Genomic DNA, 25,839 nt, shown 5'->3' with positions numbered 1-25,839 from the left:
AGTAAACAAGAGCAACTTATTTTGAAAGAGATTCCTATATTTAATTTAACTCTTAAAATTTAGGGGAGTCTTACTCAACGAATAAACAAATCACACATTCAACGAGTAAAAATAAATAAATAAATAACACATTAAATGAACTTTCTTTTTTTTTTCTATTTGTTTTTTTTTTCTAAATAAAAGTATAAATTTTTATTAATGAGATATGTCTTATGAGTCTTAACATGTGTTAAAGTGGTATTCTTTTAAAAAAATTATTATATTTAATTTTTATTTAATTTAATATGTTTAACTAAACTATCTCATATAATTATATATCAATTATTATCTTTATGTATATAAATACTATTTTAACTATCGACTATGTACACTAAAATTAATTATTATAAAATTTATGTTAAAATATAAATACACATTAAAAATAAATTAAACTACGTATATTTATACATAAATATATTAGTGATTAATTTTAGTAGTTAATTTTAGTATACGAATAGTATTTTTATTATTTAACTAGTACACGTGAATACCTAGTATGAATATAAGAAAAGAAAATTCAGTAACTCGTGTTACATTATCAATAGTATGGAAAGTGAAAGTAATGCACATGGGGAAAATAAAAAGAGAAAATAAAATTACAAGTTTTTAACATATGAACAATCTTTTGAAAAATCCATTATTATCTAATATTAAAAAGCTTGATCGAAACCTGACAAAACCCAAATAATAAAAGAGGCTTGCTACACATACAAGTCTTTTTGACTTACAAGTTTTACAAGTTGCTACATATTAGAGTCTTTTAATGCGTTATTTAATTTCCAAAGCGCTACACTCACCGTGAATTATGAACGACTCCTCTTCCTCTTCCTCTTCCTCTTCCTCACCGTGAATTATGAACAACTCATCTTCATCTTCCTTTTCCTCTTCCTCTTCCTCTTCTTCTTCTTCTTCTTCTTCTTCACTCACCGTGGATTATGAACAACTCATCTTCCTCTTCCTCTTCCTCTTCCTCTTTCTTCTTCTCCTTCTTCTTCTTCCTCCTCCTCCATGTATTTCTTCGTTATTCTCTTTGCCTTTTCATTAGTTGTTTTATTTGCGTTTATTACTGGTATTCTTGCTTCGTTTTTTTTCGATTTTCATGGTTTCTGAAATCAAGCTTTGAAATCGTTTTGAAGATAATGAAACTTCAGAAATACACCCAAACGATTATAGAAAATACACCCAAACGATATTTCTTCGTTATTCTCTTTGCCTTTTCATTAGTTGTTTTACTTGCATTTATTACTGGTATTCTTGCTTCTTTTTTTTCGATTTTCATGGTTTCTGAAATCAAACTTTGAAATCGTTTTGAAAATAATAGAACTTCAGAAATACACCCAAACGATTATAGAAAATACACCCAAAAGATTATAGAAAATACACCCAAACGATATTTCTTCGTTATTCTCTTTGCCTTTTCATTAGTTGTTTTACTCGTTTATTACTGGTATTCTTACTTCTTTTTTTTCGATTTTCATGGTTTCTGAAATCAAGCTTTGAAATTGTTTTGAAAATAATGAAACTTCAGAAATACACCCAAACGATTACAGAAAATACACCCAAACGATTATAGAAAATACACCCAAAGGACACTTTATGCATAATTCAGAACTCTTTCTCTTTCTCCTCCTCATATTCTGCTGCTTCTTCTTCTTCAAAAATGATTTCAGAGCTTGATATCAAAAAATAATGGAAATCAAGAATAACGAAAAAAGAAAACAAAGAGAAAAGCACGTAAATGAAGAAGGAGAAAGAGAAGGCAAAAAACAAAAGAAAAGAAGAAGAAGAAGAAGAGGAAGAGGAAGAAGAATGTGCAGCAAGAAGAAGAAGACGATGCAGTGAAATTGTGCAGTAACGGTTGAAGAAGGAGAAAGAGAAAGTAAGAAACGAAAGAAAAAAAGAAGAAGAGGAAGAGGAAGAAGAACGTGCAGTAACGTTCAAGCGCGTTAATATAATAACTTGTAAAGACTTGTATAAAAAAATGCTTGTATACGAAAAATTTCTCATAATAAAAAAAGAATGTCTATCACTTTTCAATAGAATTGTCATCACGTGTCCCATGCCTCTTTTCAATATTTAGTTCAATAGTGTTTGTCTTGAGTTTATTATTTGTCTTAAGTTTAGTGTCATTTTGAATACAACATTATAAACGATTAACAATCAAGGACGGTTCTTAAAAAATAGAATCTGTATATATTCTATGATCTATACATATCTTGAATCATTTCTAAGTTGCAGCACCGTCATGATTTCTTTGACAATACAAAAAGATGAGTCACTCATTTCGGAATTTACTTTATCATCAATGAAGCTTCACAATTGCTCTATACATAACATATATATACAAAGTCCAATGAAGAAATGGTAGAATAATAAAAAAATAAAATAAAATTCAAAAACTTTGAATCAAACATCTATCTACCATAGTCCATAGCCTCTGCAATAATCACTTAATTAATACAAGTCAATTTAACTTTGCATAACTACCATTAAGTTTTGCATGCTTAGGCGAGTAGTCCTTGGAAGAAGAATAAGAAGTTGGATTATTAAGGTTCCTCCGCCAAAACTCATTGACATAAGATCTCAAGAACAGCATAAGAATTGCAACATTCAAAAGAGAATTGAAAAGCCAAGCTCCAATCCCATTGCACCCTCCTCTCAGATAATGCAACAGAAGAACTCCAAAATGGCACACCAAATTGCAGCACAGAAGCACCATCTGGCAATCCACCGTGAACCAGAAGTTCCTCACCGGCAACCCTATTTCAACCCACAACCGGTACCCGTACACCGCCGTGTTAACCGCCGTGGAAAACAGGATCGCCAGAACCTGAAAGGACTGTGTGAATTCTAGCCACAGGAATGACATCACCAGAAGAATCGAGTGATTGAACAGCCTGAAGAACGAGAGCTTCCGGTGCCGGAGAACGATGAAGAATGTTCGCAGCATGTGGAGGAACCGAGAGAGGTAGAAGGCATAGGACCAGAAGAAGACGCGGCCGGAGGGGCGGATCCCAAGGGGGAAGCACAAGAACCACTCGAACGGAGTGGTTCTTGTGCGTCTCCACAACCACCGCGTGTCCCTCAGTTCTGCTTTTGCGGAGAGGAGCATGCCGGTGAATATGGTAAGGGAAGTGACGGACATGGCAAGGTTGTGGATGGCCGGGAAGGGGCCTAGTGGGACCGGACGTCGCCGGCCCAAGAATCTGAGAATAAGGTGGAGAGTGACAGCGGCGGTGACATAGAAAGAGATGGCGGAGATAAGAAAGAACCAGGTGGAGCCCCATGAGAGTGCGGGGCTCCACCTGAAGGATACAATGGTGGGATGGTCTTGTAACCAGAATTTGAGGGTCTCCATAATGGGAAATCCCATCACATAAGTTGATATAGTTTAAGAAACTTAATTAGTTTTATGTCAGTTTCTTGAAACTTTCGTGGTCCTTGTTTTCTAGTTTGGCAACTTGGAATGGGAAAACTTTGAGGTGCTAATTAATATATATATTAAGAAACTGAAGGGTTTTGAATTTGAATATACAAATCAAGTTCTGTTTGTGTGCCATGACTTGAGATTATGCTCTTATTAATTAATATACGGTACCCTTGACTACTGACTAGATGGCCTTTAATTTCTCATCATCGTCTAGAAGCTTAGGATGTTATGATGATCAAGATGCATAAGCCTATCAGAAACCACAAATCCCGTTCAAAATTCAAGCCGTTTGCGTTATGGGGATATTTGTTTCCATCGTCCAATTGATGAGGAGAATGAGATAGATGAAATTTAAGGCCATTCTTGAAGACTTGAACTTTAAAATTCAACCCCAAGTCCAACGTTGACCTACGTTTTACCTAGAAACATTGCTGAGAAGTTTCTCACTTTGGCCTTTGCCCTCAATTAATCTCTCTCTCTAATAATATGGTGGGCAATTTCGCAAATGCATAATAAATTATCTCTGTTTTCATTCTTGCACGGCATGGTGTAATAAATTAAAAACAAAAAATAAAAGAGGAAACAAAGTACCATAGAAGGATAATTAGGAACCAACACGAGGAGGACTAACAATAAAATAAGTAAATAACAAATTAACGTGATGTTTACGTACGCTTTGTTGGGGGATTAGGTTTATGTATATCTTATTCTTTTTCTGTTTTGTTGATTTTTATTTTTATTTTCAAGAAGCAGAGTTGATTTATGAAAGTCTTTTATTTTTCTTATAAGCAATTCAGACAAATCTGCTTCTGAGTATATATAATTAAAGTTTAATTTCGATGGATTGATAAAGAATAATGTTATACATTCAAGTCTTTTGATAAATTAAGTTCAATCAAATTAAATAATAAAATTTAAAATAATGGTAGACATAACTAATTTTTATTATGTTAGATCAATTTGATTAAATTTAATAAACAAAAAAACTTAAATGTATGGTATTATTTATTAGTAAAATCCTTTATATAGTAATTCAGTTATATCTACTTTTTAGATAATTATTCACATAATTACTCTAAAAAATAATTTTTTTTAACATAATCATATATAATTAGATATATGTATAAAAATATTTTATGATAATAGTTTATCAAAATTAAATTCATGTAATATGTATCCAAAAAAAAGATAATAAATTATAAATTAAATAATATAATTTTTTTTTACTGATTTAGAGATCACAAATTCAAATCTCACTCCTAACTTTAAAAAAAATATCTACTTATTATAAATTCTAACTCAGCTCAACGTGGCGTGTAATTTGTTGTACATATAAATTTCAAGAATCAAGACCCAGGTCCTCCTGTTGCCGTCAATTTCTGCAGGCTTAAATTATTCAACGGAAATTGTAGTTTCTCTTTTTTTATTAAAACAATTTTGTTCATATATATATATATTACTATTTTTAAGTATTGAGCATAAAATTATTAATTTTAAAAATAGTATAATTTAATATTTTGATTAAGCTCACAATTATTATTATTTTACACATTTAATAAATAAAAATAAATCAATAAACACATTAATACTTGTTAGCTCATCTATTGCAATAATAATGCTACTTGTAATCTTGTATGGAATTGTATTAGTTACGTAGGAATGCCCGGTATTGAGTTATGACTTATGAGTTATGAGTAATGACATCATGTGTGATTTATCCCCTGGTTTATATCGCGTAATTGACAAATACATTCTCATAGACCAAAGTTTAATTATTTTATTAACTTTTATAGTTTTACAAAATTTTCAATTAGATTTTTATACTTTTTTTTAATTGAGTTTCTACACAAATTTTTTTTTAAATTAGGTCCCTCTTGATAGTAAACATTATAAAAAAAATTAAAAATGGATAAATTGACTATTATAACTCTCATCTACCCCTTACAAATCATTGAGAATAAGTAGGATTTTGAGTTTTCACTCTCTTCGCCTCTTTCTCAAACTTTTTTTCCTCTGTTTGCTTTTTTTACTCTATGAATACTTATGAATCAAAGTCACTTATCTTTAGGAGCCTCTAGTTTCAAAATCTTCGTCAAGAAGAGACATCTTTATTTTTGTGGTGAGGCAATTGCTGTGATGTCTTCTTCAACAGTAGCAAACTATGGAAGAAGGTATGTTAGTTGTGGGAGAATGCCAAAATGCAAGTTCTTCGAATGGATTGATAATGAAGAAGATGAGAAGAGTGGATGGTTGAAGTAAAAGGAAAGGAAGGTCGTTGCTTTTGTGGAGACACTCTGATTCTTCGGAATTCAAGTACATCAAGAAATCCAAACAAAAGATTCATTTCTTGTCCTAACAGAAAATAAAAGTTTTTTGAGTGGGTTAATAGAAAAGAAAAAAAATTATTTGAAAAAGATTGAGTAATGGATTCACAGCAAGAATTTGGAAGGGTTAGAGAATTGGAGGCACAAGAAAGGAAGATACAGAGAGATTAAGTATAGATCTAGAGAGATTAATTGCAGAAGTTGGAGAAATAGATGCTTGTGTAGAAAGATTGTGTGGTGAGCTAAGTTCAGTCGAAGAGCAATTTGCCAAACTGGAAGATACTATGAAAAAGTAAAACAAGATGCAAACTATGCTGATTTTGATATTTGGTGTTTTGATTATTGCAATGTTATATGTAAAGATGTAGAAAGTATGGTTGTTATGAGAATATAATAGTCTATATAAGTCAAAAGTGTACTGTTTGTTTTGAGTGCAATGAAGATATATCAAATGTTGTTTAATTTCTCTAAATGAAAGTTATTCATTTGCTATTTAATATGCATAGAAATATGATACAGAGAAAAAAGTAATTAAAACAAAAGATGCATTGAATTATAATAGACATCATTATTTTTTGTATTATATATTGCAAGACACTTAAATAGCCACAAAATAAATGTTCCACCATCTCATAACAGTTTTTCACTCACATAACAAAAGTGGTTCACACTACATAATAAAAGTGGTCCAAACCATAAAAAAAGCAGAGTCACGGGTGAATACTAAAAATCCTACATAACACAATACATATCAAAAGAATACCCTAAAGAGTCTTCAGTCTCAATCAAGTGTGAGGTCAACAAGTTCAGGTGGCTGACTTGTTGCCTTCTTAACTCCTATCTTGAGTCTTCCACTTCTTCTCACACCAAAGACTTTGGTCTTAGGTAAAGGTTGAGATGCTAGTGCAGCGGTGTTTGCTTCCTGAGTTGGTGGTATAGTCATAGGTGCAGCGCTCCCTCTATCCCTTCCTCTTTCCATCCCTACTGCTGTTCTTTTCTGCCTCTTCCTCTAACCACCCTGGATCTAGTAGTAGCAGCAGCTTCAGATTCATTTGTTTCAACAGCAGCAACAGGTTCATTAGCAGCAGCATCACCTCCTCCATTTCCAGCAGCAACATCAGATTATTGTGTCCCTTCAGGAGCTACAACATCAAATAGGAATTAGTAATAGTTCTTCAACACATCAACAAAATAAAGGAGCAACTAATACCTGTCATTATAGGATTTGGACAATTTCTCCTGTTGTATCCATATTGGCTATAATTACTGTAGGTAAGAGAAGTTCCAGTTCTTTTATATTTTGTTTGTGTTTTGTTTTCATCAGGCTCCCTTATCCTAACTGTTCATACCCTGTGTCGAGCTATGCGACCTGGGTTGATCGAAGGCAAAACGACCGACCTCCTCAGGTCAGGCTCCCCGACCTCTTTTAAAAAGAGTTCGGCCAAATCGACTAAAAGACCCAAACAGGCCCAAACGAAGGAACACAGCCCAAATCTAAAGGCGGCAAAGTCTAAAGAAGGATAAGGCAGTTCCTCTTAAAGATAAGATGACTTCACTCAAAGATAAGATAAGATAACTATCTTATCTCCAGAAAGGTCACTCTACACTATTATAAATACACTGGAGCACCCAGGTATAACTCAGATTCTGATTCTACACAATAAACCTGCCTAAAGCCTGTGCTAACTTAAGCATCGGAGTCTCTTGCAGGTACCACTACTCTCCGAAGACGAAGGATCAGCAGCACCACTAGGTCCAACAAGTCAGATACGACCGCTCCGGCCACAACAGGAGATCTCGTCCGAGGTCGACCTACAATTTCAGGTAACCCCCGGAACACTAACCATCCTTGGCCTTCATGGTTTAACTCTAAAAATTGGAGGGATGATGGTATCTTATTGTATCTTTGGCCACATATTTTCTCCTTTTGTTGGTCACTCATGAAAACCCACTTTCTTGATTCTCCAATGCCATTTAACAACATCTCTAGGAATCACCCCCAACTGTCCTTAATCTCTGCCTCTACTGCAGCCACAACAATCGAAAAGTAATTGTCATTCGGATCTCTGCCAACAGCAACTAGCAATTGCTGTCCATGGCCACCCTTCAAGTGACAACCATCCACGCCAATAATTGGTCTACAACCTGCCAAGAAGCCTTTCTTGACTGCATCAAGGCACATATACATTCTCATAAATCGGGGTTGGTGCAAAAGAGAAGGCCTATCAACCAATATGCTCATATTAGATCCTGAATTTGTCCTAAGTATCTCTGCACAGTAATCCCTTAGCTTAGCATACTATTGGATTGCCCGCCCATGTACATCTTCTCTTGCCTTCCTCCTTGCCCAGTAAGCCTTACCAACAGTGATATTGGCTATATATTTGTCTTGGATGGTCTGAATAACTGTCGCAAGCTTCATTTCCTCGCCTCTGCTAATGTTGTTGGCAATCTTCTTTGAAATCCAACTGCTTGATGCAAGTCTTCTGCTATAACTCCTTCCACAAGTATGCTTTTCATTCAAAGTCTTGATCCTGAAACAGTCAGAACCACCAACCTTACTTTCAAAATAAACCCACTTGCACTTTTCTTTTCTTCCTTTGCAAACAACTCTGCACCTCACCTTATCATTTTTTCGAAACCTGATGTCCCGACCATTTAATAGGGAATGCTCCTTAATAGCATCTTTAAATTGATTTAGTGATTTAAATTCCAGCACCCGAAATTCATACTCTCTGTTCATCTCTGTTCATCTCTGTCTCATTGTATTTGGAAAATCTCCTATTTTTTATCATATCATCAAAGTTCCCCTCATAACTGTCTATATCTTCAGTCTTATATCCATCAAATATGCCCCCAACTTGCTCATCACCCTCCATTAAACCTTCATCACCTTGAGTTGTTCCAGCTGCTGCAGGTCCTTCATCTTTTAGTGGGCCAGTGAATTCCCCAAACGCATTTGATTGTAGATCATTATCCTCTACCTCAAACCCAAAGTGATTCTCATGGTCACTATCATCAGCACTATCATCAAATACCTCTTCATCGGTAGAAGGCTCTGACTCAGCATCCACTTCAACCTCTATCAATCCAGAGCCACTGTCTTCACCTTTCTCTGGCACATAATCAACATCACTAAAAGTGATTTCAATCCTGTTACCTTCTCTAACTCCATCGACAATGTATACCTCACAATTTTTGCACGAACTTGACACCAATGACCTAGCCATTCTCATCGCATCCCCATCGGACTTCATCTCTCTAAGACCTGACTTCAAATCTATCCCAGGTTCCTTGTATTATAACCTGGCGTATCCCTTATACCCTAGTTGCTTTAACTCACTCACAATCTCTTGCAATGAGTATTCATCAACGTTAAAATGTAAATTCTCCACAACCATTCCTCCTAAATACTCTAATCTGTGTCCACTATCAACAAATTTCCCACCATGGTGGACCTCAATGGTGAAATCTGAATCACCCATAACTGAATACCAAAAATAAGAAAATATAATACCATAAATTCCTACTCAACCATTTTTAGAACAAAAGAAAGCTCTAATAAATAATGTGGCAAATTTCCCCAAGAGAAAAAAAGAAAAACCTTTCAATGATTGAGAAGGTTAAGCATTGTCTTACCTAGAAGCAGCAGCAATGGCTACAACGATGGCGGTGACACCGGAGAAGTGACAGTCGCCAGCAATGTTCCAGTTGAGTTGATCTCGGCTAATGATGGAGTATGCAACAAACGAACGAAGGAGGAGAGGAATGTGAAGAGATTTTCTCCAAGTTTGGGAGACTAAATAGTTTTCGTTTTAAGTCTGGGAGGGCTATTTTAGTCTTTAAGAAAATAAGAGTGAAAGAGAATTAGGGGTTTAGGAAAAAGTTAGAGAATCATTAATTTAGGAACAGAATATTCCGTTAAATCAAACTGTTTGGTCACGGTAGAGACCTAATTGAAAAAAAAAATTGTGCAGGGACCCAATTAAAAGGAAAAAAAGTATACGGACCTAATTGAAAATTTCGCGAAACTATAGGGACCAACAAAGTGATTAAACAAAAAAATACCAATAAAATTTTTTATGATAGTAAATATGGATAAATTAGTTTAGATTTATATTTGTTATGTTAATTATAAAGATTAATTTAAAAGTAATGCATCTACAATTATAATTATAGATAATTTTATTGATATTTTTTAAGAGACTAATTCGTGTGAAGTAGTGTTAATTTTTAAAATCTTATTTATCATTTTATTTTTTTTATATTGATCAAACTTTGGTGTAACACTTAATTATTGAATTTTATAATATTTTTTAAAATTTTGATGCGGAACAATTTACAAAGAGTGAATTATAGTAGCAATTTTTTTTAATTTATCTATAGCAATATGCTTGGAGGTATTGCATTTGTTAAATATTTGAAAAGATAATACGCAGAAAACATATTTTTAATATTTAGAAAAGCAATACACAAAATACATATTACACATTTTAATTAATATTAAATACATAATACATGGAAAACGTATTCTATTTTTATGATTAAATAAAATATAACTGACTAATATTTATTTTATACATGCTTATCTTAACATACACAATGTTAAATTCAATTATTAAATTATGAAGTGATGACTTGAGTTATTAAAAAAAGAGTAATATCCCAAATAGGTCCCCAAGGATTTGGCCGTCTGACAAATTTGTGCCCCAGAAAAATTAACTAAGTCCCCAGTCCTCGAAATTGTTAGATATATGCCATATACGTCTCTGATCTAGGTTTAGCCAATTAACCAAACAATCTCTCTCCTACATGGAGGTGATCAGCGTGACGTGTTAAGTTAAAGGCTACGCGTTGCTTACAGGACACATTAGTCTCTACACACGTGGCCAAAACGATGTCGTTTAAAGGCTTCTTCAAATGACGTCATTTTGAGTGGGACAGATTAGTTTCCAAACTTTCTCATGCCAAAGTTATAAAATGGCAGCGTTGTGAGAGACGCAATATGTCGCTGTTTCAAAGGGGATCAACATAAAATTAGGTCTTCATCTTTAACCTTTATCTCTTTATCTCCAACTCATGTATCTTAGTATGTGAGAGAGAGTCTTTGGCTTCGAAGAAGGTGATGGCGAGTGGGGGCAGCACATCAGTTGCAAGTCGGAGACGCGGTCGAAGAACTATCGATGATGTCTTCAGTGTTGACAACGGTTCAACTGGCTTCCAAAAGGGGCGACTTAGAAGAGGAGAACATACTATGTGCAAGTGCAAGACATATGCCGTAATATCCAGGTCTCGCACAGCAGAGAACCCGAATAGGCTGTTTTTTGGCTGTCCTCACTTCAAGGTACTTTAGAGTGGTGGATTTTTGTGGTGCTATAATTTTGATAATTGGGGACTAAAACTAATGTTATGATTTTTGTTTTGTTATTCTGATTGCAGAAAAAGCAAGGTTATTGTGATTTTTTTTGTACGGTTTGATGAGATTTTTGGGTATCTGGTGGATGATGCAGTTGAAAGCAGTAGATTGAACTCTGTGGAGACATGCGTGGGTGAAGAATTTGGTACAGGTTTAAATTATAGCTTGGAGGAGAGAATTCAACAATTGGAGGAGATTTTAAAAAAGAAGAATGAAGATAGTTCAAAACTCAAGAAAGATAGTATTTTCAGGTTGTTTAGTAGTGTAATAATAGGTGCACTTGTAGTTGTGATTTTATTTTGTATCTATGTGGTGGTTATTTAAGCAATTAGCATCGTACGTTTGTTGAAAAAATATTGTATTTGAATGACTCATTTTAGTTAAATGAACATTAGAGGTTGTCAATGATGCTAAATTGAATCTAGTCTATATTTAAATCAGAGTATGCAAAGTAACTTGGCCAAGTGGATATTACAAAATATATAATCCAAACCAGGATATTCAAGTATCATGCATCAAAATATTAACATAAAGTATCATAAACATAAAATATGTACATAAATTGTATCAAAATGTTAACAAACCAAAGAAGGTCTATTTCCTTCTACACACACTGATGTAAAGTGGTAACACAAAAAGTATTAAAAGTGTAGGTCTATTTTTTTCAAAATAACAAACAAGGTCTTGTCCCTTTCACAATAAATTTCAAGAAAGTATCATTTCTTCTTAGAGAGGTTCAGTCCGGGAGTTGGAATGAATTTGAACATTCTGGAGGTTGTGCCATTACTTGCAGCTGCCATTGTCTTAGCACTCACACTTTCCTGACTCTTGGGCCTAATTATTGTCTGCTTTAGACGTCTAAAAGGTTGTTGAGGCCGAGTTTGTCTTCCCTGATAGAATTGTAAACAATTATGAGTATTCTAACATAAGATATTAGTATCTAGTGTTTAGTAATTAATAGTGAAACACATTATCAAGCATACTTACAGTTGCAGCATTTACATTCATTCCAACATCTGGCATAGTAGCATTGGTTGGTGCTTCAGGTTGAGTAACCTCATACATGAGCAAATTTATTAGGACAATTAAATTCTTTATGATGTATGTTATAAATCAAATAGGTCCCTGAATAATATTATATGTCAAGTAGGTCCCTATAATAGAGCAACTAATTGTTGTAAAAAACCTGAAACCTAAACATGTTATCACAGATCTCAAGCTACACAATATATCACATTTAGTATAAGAAGGTAAGTGTTAATCATCAATACCTGAGTTACGGGTGCTAATTGAGAAACATGAACCACTTTTTATGAACAGATGGTCCAGCTACCTCTTCTCTTCTAATTCTTGTTCTTTTTGACTTGCTATTGTCCTTACCAACTGGCCCATTAACATGCTTACTAACTTTTGATTTCTTATGCAAGGTCTTCATTGGGAATTTCTTCTTCCTGTTATTCTTTCCTTTCTTACCAGCTCCGACTGACTCTTCCTCTTCACTTGAATCCGAAAAACCATATCCGGAAGGTGGGGGCTTGTATAATGCATCTTCTATTGACTCATACTCATCATCACTATCTAAACTCTCAACATCTGCATCATTGTCAACACCATCATTCTTAGCACTAACCTCTTGCACATCCACCTCCTCAACACTAACATCATCATCATCAATGAACTCCATATCTTCCATGATTGGATGGTCAAAATAGATGTAGAATTTGTCAGTATCTTCATTTAGCATTTTGTTCTTTTTGTAGAGCTCTGATCTCTTTGTCTCCATGAATTAGGTGAAGACCGGATTCTAGGTCAGCAGAAGTAGGATCATACCAAAACATTATCTTGTAGTCATGGTAACCCAAGTCCAAAAAAAGTTTCTTCAGGTCAAAGAAACATATCAAGTCAATGTCCATTGGGAGAAACTTCTTGGCTTCTCCATTGATGTACAAGTATCCCCTTGTTGTCTCTAACAAAGCTTTCACCGTGATGAAATACAGGTACCACGTCTTCACTCATCTAAATATAACAAAATAAAACTTTATCACAACTTAAACAAGCAACGAACACATTACAAGAACATTAAAATAGAATCCAATTTTTTAACACCGACATTGGTAACGTTATTATGAAACGGCACAACCTAAATCACTTTACAACTCTGACTTAACCTACACTAGCAACACAGTATCTTTGATCTACCCTATACATGACATGCATGTTCGTCATACTTCAATCTTCACCTCCAAATTAATTCAGAAAAAAATTAGTAAACTTACCTCCAACAATGGAGATATGCACAACACATTAGCGCCACCACCCAGTCGCCGTCAGCTTTGTCAAACCACTGTTACAGACTTCAGTCAACGTTAATGGAGTTGAGGAAGATGAAGGGTTACCTTGTAAAATCTGGGCAAGGGTTTGGGGTTTTAGGTCATTTTTACAGAGCCAAGGGAAAAGGATGTGCATTTTTATACTAGGTCCCCATTCACAACGCTGCCGTTTTATAATATTGACATGAGAAAGCTTGGGGACTAATCTGTCCCACTCAAAATGACGTCGTTTGAAGAAGCCCTTAAACGACATCATTTTGGCCACCTGTGCAGGGACCAATGTGTCTTGAAAGCGACGTATAGCTTTTAATCTGACACGTCACACTGATCACCTCCACATAGGAGAGAGAGTGTTTGGTTAACCAGCTAAACCTGAAGCAGGAACGTATATGGTATATATCTAATAATTTTAGGGACTGGGGACTTAGTTAATTTTTCTGGGGAACAAATCTCTCGGATAGCCAAATCTTTGGGGACCTATTTGGGGGTATTACTCTTTTAAAAAAATATAAATTGCATGTATGTAAATAAGTTAAGGATTTTGTTAACCAAATTCTTAGGAACACAGAATTTGAAAATTTATAGTAAATTTGGTGTTTATTTATTTATTGTATTAGATTATGTGATACATTATGAATTATTTTGTGTACTAAATTTTGTTGTGAATTTATAAAAATTTATAAAAAAAAATTATAAAATTTATTTGTTGAGAATTGACTATCAATTATTAATTATCGGGTCCATTATAGATTGAAAAAAATTGACGCTACTATTGGATTTACACACAAAATTTTTCGACGGTAGCAATTATCCAGGTTGATTTAAAAAAAATAAAAAAATAGATTTCTATTGGATTTACCGTTGGATTTTTTGACGGTATAGTGGTGCGAAATCTCAACTTATGGCGCCAACCTTACCGTCAAATTTTTTCTGACGATAAATTGCATCAGATTTTTGTCTCTGAACCGTCATATTCTGTCACAAGTTACCTGTAAGGTTTATACCATCGGATTATTTTTGTTATTCTTACGATAAATCTGACAGTACCCAATATTTTTTTAGTGCATCTTCTCGTTCTATTATGTGGAATGGTAATAAATTGAGTAGCTTCTAGCCTAAGAAAGGACTCCGTCAAAGTGACTCTTTATCTCTTTACCTATCTGTAATTTGTATGGAAAGATTTGGCTGCTATATATCTCAGCAATGGAGCAAGAATTTTGGGACCCTGTCACGATTTTTAGAAGTGGTCCGACTATATCTCATTTGATATTTTCTAATGATTTTGTTCTTTTCTGTAAAGCAACTAGGACTTGAGTTATTCATGTTCTCCAAAGTTTGAATTATTTATGTATAGCTTCTGGTATGAAGGTGAACATCAAGAAATCTAGAGTAATCTGCTCTATCAATGTCTCAATGCAAAGAAAGGATATGCTCAACGAGTTTCCATGGGGGCGAGGACATGCCCCCCCTCCCCCGCCTCTAAAACCTGTCGCCTTCCCTGTCCCGTCCCTGCGACGGGTAATGGAGACTCCGTATCCATCGGGAACCAGGGTCTCCGCAGATATCTGCGAATTTTTATAAAAAATAATAAAAATAAAAAATAAAAAACAGAAAAAATAAAGATAATTCTCAATTGTCATTACAAACATAATTTTCATTGTCTTCAAATACTTAAAACAATAATAAACAACAAACATCTCTACCAAACATATTAAAAAAAAAACCAACTTACCAAATATATTAGGTTGTTACATATGTTGCGACAAGGCCCGGAAGAAAACTTCTATTTACTGTTGTTTCACAGGAAGAGAAGTACAAAGCCAAAGTATACTCTTCACTTTTCTGTCATCTTCCCTCTCCTAATTGTCTTATTTATGCTTATAGAATCATATTCAAATAGTCAAGTTTCATATTTTTCACCTTTGGTTCAACCAATGGTTTTCCTGCAATACCATTACAATTTACACAAAATTTAATTGGCTAACAATTGAATGAACAAATTTTATCAACACAACACTCAACTGACTATATCCTAATGCAGATATGCATCGATCTGTTGGTTCAAAGACTTGGAGATGCTACAATAGCTGAAATGTACAAAATACTCAATGGGATATAGGTTTTTGAGTATTTTCAAGATTAATGGCTATAGGTTCTTCCGATGGTGTACTTTTCTTAAGAGTATTACTCAATGCATTAACGGAAGACGTTCTGTCAACTCTAAAACAATAAATCTAAATCATAACAATTAACAAAAAAATCACAATAACACAAATCAAATCTCAGAAATCAAATACAAACAATCACATAAACCACAGAAATATGAATGATAATGAACAGAATCAAAATCAAGGGAATAATCAGAGTAAAAAATATAAATTATAATTAATATAAGTCACATAGATTATAAACAATGCTATAATAATTAACAAATTCTTCAAAGTAAATTAAAATCACAAAGATAATATGATAGATGAACCCTAAAACTATAACTGAACGAATTTAAATAGGGAGCTCATAGAGGCTGATTTACCAGAAGGAAGAGGAGCTGATGGTGAAGATCAGCGACGTCACGAAAAGGTGGAGACGCAAACAGGCTCTGACGCGACGCTGCTGCCTTGGCTGGGTCAAGCGGCGATCGTGATGTTCTCCTCGGCTGGCCAGGCACGAAGACAACGTTCTCCATGGTGGTGGTGACTGGTAGTGGTAGGAGCTTGGCGTTGGTGGTGAGGGGATAGGAGATGGCAAACAGTGGTGATGACTGGTAGTGGTGAGAGGAGAGGGAGTTTCAAGTGAGGTCTCAGGAGAGAAGAGAACAAGCGTGAGTGCATGATGACTAGGGCTACTTGGGGTTTCTCAAATTCTGAAGTATGATATATATATATATATATTATACGGGTCCCCATGGAGGGAGGCCTCTATTTCTGTCCTCGTCCCATATATTAAACAGATCCCCATCTTCCGTCTTCACGGGTACAAAATCTCCCCCCATATTTGCCCCTTGATGGATAAATCCTAGCGAATACTCACTCCGCCGAAGATTTTTGACATCCCTACTCTTCTATTAGGTTTGCCAACTCCTTGGGTATGCAATTGGGGGTGATACTGGGTAATTCTAGAACATCAAAAGCAGAGTTTAACAATGTACTAGATAAAATTTAGAGGAGACTTGCTTTATAAAAGGACATATTCTTTAACAGAACTGGCCAGATTTGCCTTGCGAAATTGGTAATTTCATCAATTTTTATTTACAAGATGCAAGTTAGTTATCTTTCTTCTTCCACTTGTAATGAGATTGATAAGATGGTGCACCAATTTGTGTGGAGAGGTACCTGTAATTCTCAGGGCCTCCATCTAACCTCTTGGAAGACCCTCATTACCCCTAAGAGATTCAGTGGTCTAGCCTTCCGAGTTTCTCACCTTGCTAATTTAGCATTGTGGGATAAATTAGTTTGGCAGATTATTCATCATTAAGACAAGCTTTGGGTTCAAGTTTTGAAAAAAAAAGTATCTCTTAAATAGAAATATTTTTTTATATTCAAGCTGAATATCATTCTTCTCCTATTTTAAAGGCTATTATCAAAGTTGCAACTAGTTTCAAGGATAGCTTTACATGGTCGATTGTGCCCTTGTCTAATCCCTTTTGGTTTTATCTTTGGATAAGAACTGGTATAGTTGGGGAAGAAGATGAAAGTTATTAAAATAACTGAATATAATTATAAGATAAGTGATGCCAATGCAGATAATGCTTGGCAACCAATCAATTTTATTTTTTCATGTCAGAGGAGATGTAACATGAGATTTTGAGCCATCAGTGCCTTTTAATATTGACAGTGAGCTTGGGTGGAGATGGATCAATAGGGTCTATTCTACCAAAAATGGATATCTTTGACTCTTAGAATGCGCTATTGATTGGAATATTCAAGAAGACTAGAGATGGATTTGAAAGCCTAAAATCCTTGAAAAAATCTTATTATCATAGTTGGGCCTCAATCATGCTCTTCCAACCGCAGAGTTGCGATGTCATTGTTAGTTGGCGGCATCAGTCATCTGTCTTTGGTGCAAAGCCCATATAAAGATCACATTGCCCTATCTAAAGGACTGCAGGAAAGTAAGACAGATTTGTCCATTTTTAGGGTTCACCGATACTCTTTTCTTCAACGGTCAAGACTTTAAAATTTGGATGCATTGAGGAATTTGAGACAAAAACTTAAAAATATTTATAGCTGAATTGTGGTGCATTTAAATTTATCACAATGAAGATCTCATCATTAATAAAAAGGTCCACTATTTATTTGGTAGGCTACAAAACTCAAGCAATGGTAGAAACCTTAAGAGAGACTGAGTTATCAAACACCCATGACATCTTGCATGTCCTTCCCAGGTCATAGATATATCCGGTACTTAGGTACCTAAAGCTGAATTGTGATGGAAATATCTTCCAAGAGGAGAAGCTAGTTGGCTTTAGATGTGTCCTCCGCGGTGAAACAGGAAATTGGATTCATGGCAGCTCCGGTAAAGTCCATGGAGTAAGTGTCATGTGTGCTGCAATTTAGACGATTTTGTATGAACTGTTGATGGCTTTTGAGATTGGAGTGAATTGTGTGATTTGTGAGATTGATTCAATGTATACCTTTTTCCTTGTTAATTACTATTGTTATCCAAAAGACCATGGGGAGAGAAATTAAACTTATTGCAAAGAATTTTTGAGCTCAAACATAACCCAAGTTAGGAGCTATGTTTTGTATTTATCCAATGATGTACGAATGCAGTGGTAGATTAGTTGGCCAAAGAGAGAGCCCGTGAGAACTATACAGCAGGAGACTGGCTACAGTTATACACATTCATATTTCATCTGCTACAGAATGACTTAGAATATATTTTTTGTACATCCTATTGTTTCTTTTTTTTTTTTGTTCTCTTGTTGTCCTTTTTTTTATATATCTTTGTACACAAAAAAAATTCCATTTCGTATGGACGATAATGATCAAGTTGTTTACATTTTTTGGTACTCGAAGATTAACAATTTAATTAAGATTAAACATTATATATTTTTATAATTTTTTAAATATTATTTTTTGTTTATAATTAAATTATTCTTTCGTTTGATAAAAAGTTATTTGCGAATCACATATTCGAAAAGCTTCGTATCTACTATCATCTTTAACTAATCATATGATAAAAAAAACTATTATATTAATAGACTCTAATATATTTATTAATTCATTTTTTATTTATTAAATATATAGAATAATAATAAATATCTAAATAATTGAGATAATTAATATTTTTATTTTATTTAAAAATTTAAATTTAAATCTTGAAAATAGTAAAAATATTATATAATAAAAGACATTTTAAAAGTAAAAACTTCTACAGCAAATTTTTCCAAGATCTCATTATATATAATATAGGAAAGTTTTCACATGTGCCAGGACACTTTACTGATATATTGCTATGCCATAATGCAGAACCGTTGAGATATATATTAAAAAATTATAAAGGTGGAGATGGATTGGTAGAGTTATATAGTAGAGTAAAGAGACAGAGGGTGTTGGCTGTTCTTCTAACAGGTTGAAACGTGAACCAAATTAGAGTTGGTAAAAATTACATAGTGAACAGTTGAATGTGTTTTTTGTGTTTTTGTGAAGCCATTGTTTGGAACCAAGCCTTGGGAGTGTTTTGGCCTTGTGGGAGCCGATGCAAAGATTGGGAGAATGAGTAACACTATAACAACGAGAATGTGAGATGGAACCATTAGATCTAGATGTGATAACAGTAATATATGTGACTATTTCAACAAATAAAATTTATATCCCGACCAAAAAAATAAATAAAATTTATATTAAGATATTATTTTTTATTGCAACAAATAAAATATAAAATAAATAAATTATATTTTAATTTACGATATATGATAGATAGATTATTTTATATAGCTATTAAAAATATGTTAAATAACTATGTTTGTTAAAAATATTAGTAAAATAGATTTTTATTTAAAATATTATATGTATAATTACATACCATTTAAAATATTACATGTATATAACGGTAGGTACATATATATTTCTGTTCATACCCAGGCCCAACGATAAGGGTCAGGTCCCAACAAAAGGCTCAACCCAAAAAGGTTGAGCTTCGCCTTGTATCGACCTCCTCCCTACGAAGTCGGTTCCTATCACGACTAACTCTAAAGAAGTCGGGAACGAAGATTAGCTGGCAGATAATCACTCATTCAAATGAGTAACTGCCCCTAAAATCTCTCTACCCACTTCCAGAAGCCATATCTTAACCTCCCCAAGATAAAGGGACGGTTAACACCCTAAAAAAGTGGCACTACTTCAACGGTGGTTATTGGTTCACTACTATAAATACCCTGACACCCCTCAGGTATCTCCAAGTCCCAATATTCTCTAGACCTGCTTATACCCTTGCTGACTTAGACATCGGAGTGTCTTTGCAGGTACCACCCCCCATTCTTTCACATACACAACTCGGAGGCAGCTCCCAGACGTAAACCAAGTCGGAGACCACACTCCTCCAACGCGTGGGCCTCACAAATAAGCCCAACCACCGTCCGGTTCTAGGTAAGTCCCGGAACAATTTCATAATGAATTTATAATCATGAGGTAAAAAAAAGTAAATTTGGTTTAATCAAGATAAATATGAGCATTTTCAATATATATAAATAAAGCAATTATTTTTTATTATTATTTTATATGTTATTTATTTATATTTTAATATGTTCTATTATTAAGGTCATTAATATTTTTTAAAAGATTTTTTATTTTATTTATTAAAACTCAAATTTATAAAAAGTGATATATTTAATGTGTACAAGTTATTTTGACTCATTTTAAACACTCTTGTAATTTGTCTTAATTGAATTAATTGATTATTAACCTATTTTTGTTTTAAATCTTTGAATTTGGTAAAAATCATACACTCTAAGTTTAACTTATTCTAAAGAATTATTTGTAAAATCGAATGCTAAGTCGATACTAAAATGAATTGAATTTGGAACTCTTGTTTACGTCAATGAAGACTTGCAAAAACATGTCTACCAAACAAAATAATATGTTTTGTGTTGTTCATAAGTTAGCGTTCAAGTCCAAATAAATGTAATGTTAATTGTATAACATTGTTGTGAAATCAATTTATTTGAATTTGTAGAAGTTTATAATTTGATCCGAAACAATGTTAGGATAGTTTTTCATCTGACGAACATATAGATTTACATATTAAAATTCTAGTTTTGCCACTGCCGACCACCATCATCCATGTGTTACTGCCACGTTGGAGGCCGAACGGCTCAGCGCTGGTCGTTCCTGGTTTTCCGCGGCTCCTCCAAGTCGTTTTTGCTTTTTTGTCGCTTGGCGCCTCATTTTTTTTCACACTGAACCGCCTCTTATTTCGCCTATGTTCTGCTTCCCTTTGACGGTTGGTTTTGCCGTTTCAGTCTCTTTATCTGTTTCCAGATCTGGTTCACTGAGTTACCGTGGTTCTTCTTCCTTTGTTGCTGCTCCTCCTCCATGATAAGAGGTTTTGGCTTGCGAAGGTCCTCCTTGGCTAATGGTACACCATCATTTCTACTTCTACCTAAGCTTTGTAGTTTGACCGTAGTTTTTCCTCACTTTTTCTTCTACTTGAGTCTCTTTCCTCCAAATATCATTTTGTGTGTCTCTTAACCATTTACTAGAATGTCTCTAGCATGATAATCCAAGTATGGGTGAACACGGGTCGAGTTGGTTCGGATTTAGGGTGAAATTAGAACCGAACCAATTGAATTGTAATTGGTTCGATTTGGTTCGGATTTACATATTTTTGTGTATGTACCCGAACCAAACCAAATCGATTAAGAACGGATTGGTTCGGGTCGGATAATTAGGTACCCGATAAAACAAAAATTCATAAAAAAAATGAAACTTTTATCTTAAAAATTCTGTAAGTACAATAAACATGTAAAATTAATAGAAATAATCCAATCATGTTAAACACCAAATATATTAAAAACTAAACATATTAAAATTAAAATATATTAAACACTAAAGACATTAAAATCCAAACATGTTAAACACCAAACACATTAAAAGCTAAATATAAAAATACAATAAAGAGAAACTCAAAATCATTAAAAGACACACACATATATATATAATTTTTATTTTTTTATTTAATTAATATATGGTCGGATCTGCGGGTTGGTTCGGATTCCGCACCCTCAGAGCCGTTACCGAACTAATTACTCTTAGTTCTAAAACCAATTTAATTGATTTAGTTCGGATTCGAACGAATAATCGAGTACCCAATATCCGTGCTCACCCCTAAATCTATGACGGGATCAATTATCACAAAACCAAGACCTTTACATGTTCAACAGTTTCATCATTTCAAATATCAATTTCATGTATATATAACATAAAAACAAAAATAAAAGTCACATATAATTACTCAAAATTATATATTCTAATATTAGCAAAATCATATAAAAAATCATTCTCTCTCACACACATGTTCGCTGCCAAGAATAACAAAAACTTGAAAAAAAATTATTTGTTTTATTTTTTCTGACAGGAAATGAAAAAATAGAAAAATAATTTTATCTCGTTTTTGTTGATTATGTTTGCGTTACCTTTTAAAAATTATTTTTGTATTTATTGACTACGAAAATGATACTAAATATATAAATTAGTAAATTTTTGTATTTTGAATTAAATTAAATTGACAAATAATTTTTTTTAAATTAAAAAATTTCTATTTTAATTAACATGCATTATAATGTAATATTAGATAAAAGAAAATTATTTTTTAGTGGTTAAAAAAATTATGTGGTATTTATATGGTGATTAAAATGAGCCCAGTAGATTCGGTTCTTTCCCACTTTAACTACCTATCTAAGCAGCTACTACTTTTAGATGTTTTTGTCTTTTCATCTACCATGTGTTTAATTTATATTTGGCTTAAATTCATGTAAGTTATAAACTTGTATATTAATATTAATTTTGATATATAAAAAAAGTATGTCAAATCATTTTTAATTATATTACATCAGCCATTAGCTATATAAAAATATTTAGTATTTATGAAAAAGTTTAATTATCTGGTCATAACAAATTTAATTCTTTTTCTATACTAAATATGATTATTCAGGTGATAATAATTTTATTAAAAAATTAAATAAAATAATATATATATATTTATATATAAATATATATAGTAGTTGATTATTTATCTTTATAAAAATATTTTGTATGTAATATACATAAATATATAATATATTTTTGTCACATATTTTATTTTATTTGAAATCAAATAAATATAATTAATAATAATAAATTTAATCTAATGATTATTCCAATAAAAATTATTCAATTTTATAATATTACAACAATATCATTTATTTTTTTTAATTAATAAATTTTTTAAAGTCTTTTTATTTTAGTAAAGTCTTTTTACTATATTTGTGCCCAATAATTTCAACCACATCAAATTGTAAAATTTTATCCAATTTTCATTACTTATCCATTATGTTTTCAGGCCTGTATTCTAATAGGTCATCAGTTCCCAGCTGATTTACTACAACAATTGTCTATAAAGCCGCACAGCCCGCACTACATGAACTGCCTTTTATCGTCTTTTTACGGTCATTTTATGGACATTAACGACATTACACACCTAATAACACGACAAAATTCTTATGGGTTACCGAACCGTACCTGGCACATTGCTATGCCAATAAAGCGGCTGGCACATGTGAAATTCTTCCTATAATATATAGTAGTCTACTACAATAGATAAATAAATAATATACTGGATCTTTTAAAAAATTTATAAAAATATAATATTTATCTAACATGTATTTTAAGGATATATGCTAAAATTATTTAATACAAAAGTTGTTATAGAAAAATGTTCAAAATTTAGTTTCAATATAAATATTATATATTTATTAAAATAAAATATTTAAAATTTTTTATTAATAATTATCTTAATTTTTGCCTAAAAATATATATTAACTCAACCGATAAATATAAAAAATAATTTTTTTTATCAAAAATAAAAAAATTTGACCCCATAATATTTTAATTGAAAATTTTTATAAGAAAAAATTATGTTATTTGAGCTATAAATATAAAATGTATTTTACAGAACACATTTTGGATAAGATAAATAAATACAATAAAGACGTCGTATAAATTTGCATTAAATTAAACTCATTTATTTTTCCAGTTTGTTTTATGAAGAAATCGCATATCAAACAAACAAACAAAAATTAACTGAAGCTCCTGCTTTCCATTTTGTATTTTTGACTTTTGACATGCGGGATCGATCGCGTTTCTGATATCTCCCCTCTCTTACTTCTTTTGGTGTCTGCAGGTTTGTTTTCAACTATTCCTCTGATTTCCTTTTCTTTCTTCGTCAATTTCGTTTCCTTGTGCTCTTTTGTTAGCCCTAATTCCCTCGTTCTGTGATTTTGATGAAACTAGATCTGCGGTATTGTTAATTTGAACGTGTTCACACTAATTCCCTTGTATTTTTCATGGATATTCATGTATCGATTATATTCTCAATTTAATTTATTTTGCAATTTACGGGTTCTTTCTTTTCCGTCCTTCAATGGAGCTTTTACATGGTCTCTGACTCTCTGTTGTTGAAATGTATTTTGCTGCTTTAAAACAATGGAATTAGGAATTATGAATCGGATATAAAATCTTTGAGCACTATTCCAAATAATGATATGTTTACAGTAGGAGAAATTCATACGTAATTAATAATAGATTGTAGATAAATCTGCATAGGAATCTGAAGGTTTAGGGTTCTGCAGATGGCAAGTGGGTTTGGGGAATCAACGAGCAAGTCTCCCCCAAGCCCTTCGTACTCGAACAACAGCAATAACAACAATGATGCTGGCAACTTTGAATGCAACATATGCTTTGATTTAGCACAAGACCCAATTATCACTTTGTGTGGCCACCTCTTCTGCTGGCCATGTCTCTACAAGTGGCTGCACCTCCACTCGCAATCGCAAGAATGCCCCGTCTGCAAGGCCGCCATTGAGGAGGAGAAGCTGGTTCCATTGTATGGGAGAGGGAAGACATCAACTGACCCGAGATCAAAAACTATTCCGGGTCTTAATATCCCTCATCGTCCTACCGGTCAGAGACCTGAAACTGCAGCTCCTCCTCCCGAAGCAAACCATTTTCATCAACATGGATTTGGTCTAATGGGTGGCTTGGGAGGCTTTGCACCAATGGCAAGTGCAAGATTTGGGAATTTCACCTTGTCTGCGGCATTTGGTGGTTTTATACCATCCCTGTTCAACTTTCAATTGCACGGATATCATAATGGGTCCATGTATGGTGGAGCAGCTGGTTATCCTTATGGATACTCTAATTCATTTCACGGTGTCCATGCTCATAGATATCCTCTGCATGCTGGTCAAGGGCAACAAGATTATTACCTGAAGAGGCTCCTTCTGTTTGTCGTCTTCTTTGTTGTCCTTGCTTTTATCTGGCAATAGATTTGATAGATTGCCACCAGAACCAAATTTATGCTCTCATAAATCTTCTGGTGCGTCCTTTTTTCTTCTTCAGGGTTACTAAACAAATTTGTTCATATAGTACTCTCTGTTATTCTTGTAGCTATGTTCTTTATGATCGCTTTGTGAGACTTGACTTGCATGATATCCCCGTGCAAATTTCGTGTTTAGAGCATGTAAGCCAACGCACATGTACACATAGATGTTAATTTGATTGTGATTATACCTGCTCTCGAATATATAAGGTAGTAGAACTAGTGAAGTTATGCTTATTTTCATTGTCATTTTAATGTTCATATCCTTATATTATATCAGCTATTATCTGGTTATGAACAACTTTCTTTATTTACTAGCTTTACGGATTTAAGGTTCCACTCGTTGATTTTCACTATCTTGATTGTGGATTTGCGCACATTAAATAATATCTATATTTAGATTTTGGCTATTTTATTGGTATATGGAAGTAAAAGTAGTGATATACCTTAACATTGTAATTTTTTGTGTTTTTCAAAAGTGTGGAAGATACACAAATCGGAGAGTCCGATTTATATACTTCAAATTTTTTTATTTTTTTGTAACAGAAATCTTTCGGTCCAATTTCTGTACTCTCACACGTCCATCGGTCCGATTTTTATACTCTTACAAATCTCTCGGTCCAATTTCTGTATCCTCACAAATCGGACGGTCCGATTTTTGTTTATCTAATTAAATGGTTCCACATTTGAAAATAACACTCCCATCAACCCACGTTTTAAAAG

The 25,839-nt window shown here is 33.3% G+C and overlaps 2 protein-coding genes and 1 long non-coding RNA gene across 4 annotated transcripts; 1 reads left to right on the top strand and 2 right to left on the bottom strand.

Annotated features, from left to right (window-relative positions):
* Nucleotides 1–2,280: 2,280 nt before the first annotated feature.
* Nucleotides 2,281–3,787, bottom strand: LOC130961807 (elongation of fatty acids protein 3-like). The gene has a single exon (XM_057887822.1). The coding sequence runs from the start codon at nt 3,410–3,412 to the stop codon at nt 2,504–2,506; it is 909 nt and encodes a 302-aa protein (XP_057743805.1). The 5' UTR covers nt 3,413–3,787; the 3' UTR covers nt 2,281–2,503.
* A 10,793-nt stretch (nt 3,788–14,580) lies between these two features.
* Nucleotides 14,581–16,373, bottom strand: LOC130958108 (uncharacterized). The gene is made up of 3 exons (XR_009077328.1): nt 16,073–16,373; nt 15,272–15,482; nt 14,581–15,104 (listed from the first exon to the last, which is right to left on the bottom strand). It is a non-coding gene; the product is annotated as an uncharacterized LOC130958108 (long non-coding RNA).
* Nucleotides 16,374–23,754: 7,381 nt separating this feature from the next.
* Nucleotides 23,755–25,402, top strand: LOC130957980 (uncharacterized). Of its 2 annotated transcripts, none has more exons than XM_057884853.1 (2): nt 23,755–23,919; nt 24,368–25,399. In XM_057884853.1, the coding sequence occupies exon 2, from the start codon at nt 24,368–24,370 to the stop codon at nt 25,061–25,063; it is 696 nt and encodes a 231-aa protein (XP_057740836.1). In that variant the 5' UTR covers nt 23,755–23,919; the 3' UTR covers nt 25,064–25,399. The 2 variants fall into 2 exon arrangements, with proteins under 2 accessions (XP_057740836.1, XP_057740843.1); XM_057884860.1 differs by having other exon boundaries at nt 23,768–23,919; nt 24,342–25,402.
* The last annotated feature ends 437 nt before the right edge of the window (nt 25,403–25,839 follow it).

The sequence above is a fragment of the Arachis stenosperma genome, chromosome 2, assembly GCF_014773155.1.
Source record: "Arachis stenosperma cultivar V10309 chromosome 2, arast.V10309.gnm1.PFL2, whole genome shotgun sequence".
Taxonomy (NCBI): Eukaryota; Viridiplantae; Streptophyta; class Magnoliopsida; order Fabales; family Fabaceae; genus Arachis; species Arachis stenosperma.
This window is presented reverse-complemented; position numbering and strand designations above follow the sequence as displayed.

Coding starts and splice junctions, on each gene's coding strand:
- LOC130957980 (XM_057884860.1), top strand. CDS start 24,368: ATGGCAAGTGGGTTTGGGGAATCAACGAGCAAGTCTCCCCCAAGCCCT.
- LOC130961807 (XM_057887822.1), bottom strand. CDS start 3,412: ATGGGATTTCCCATTATGGAGACCCTCAAATTCTGGTTACAAGACCAT.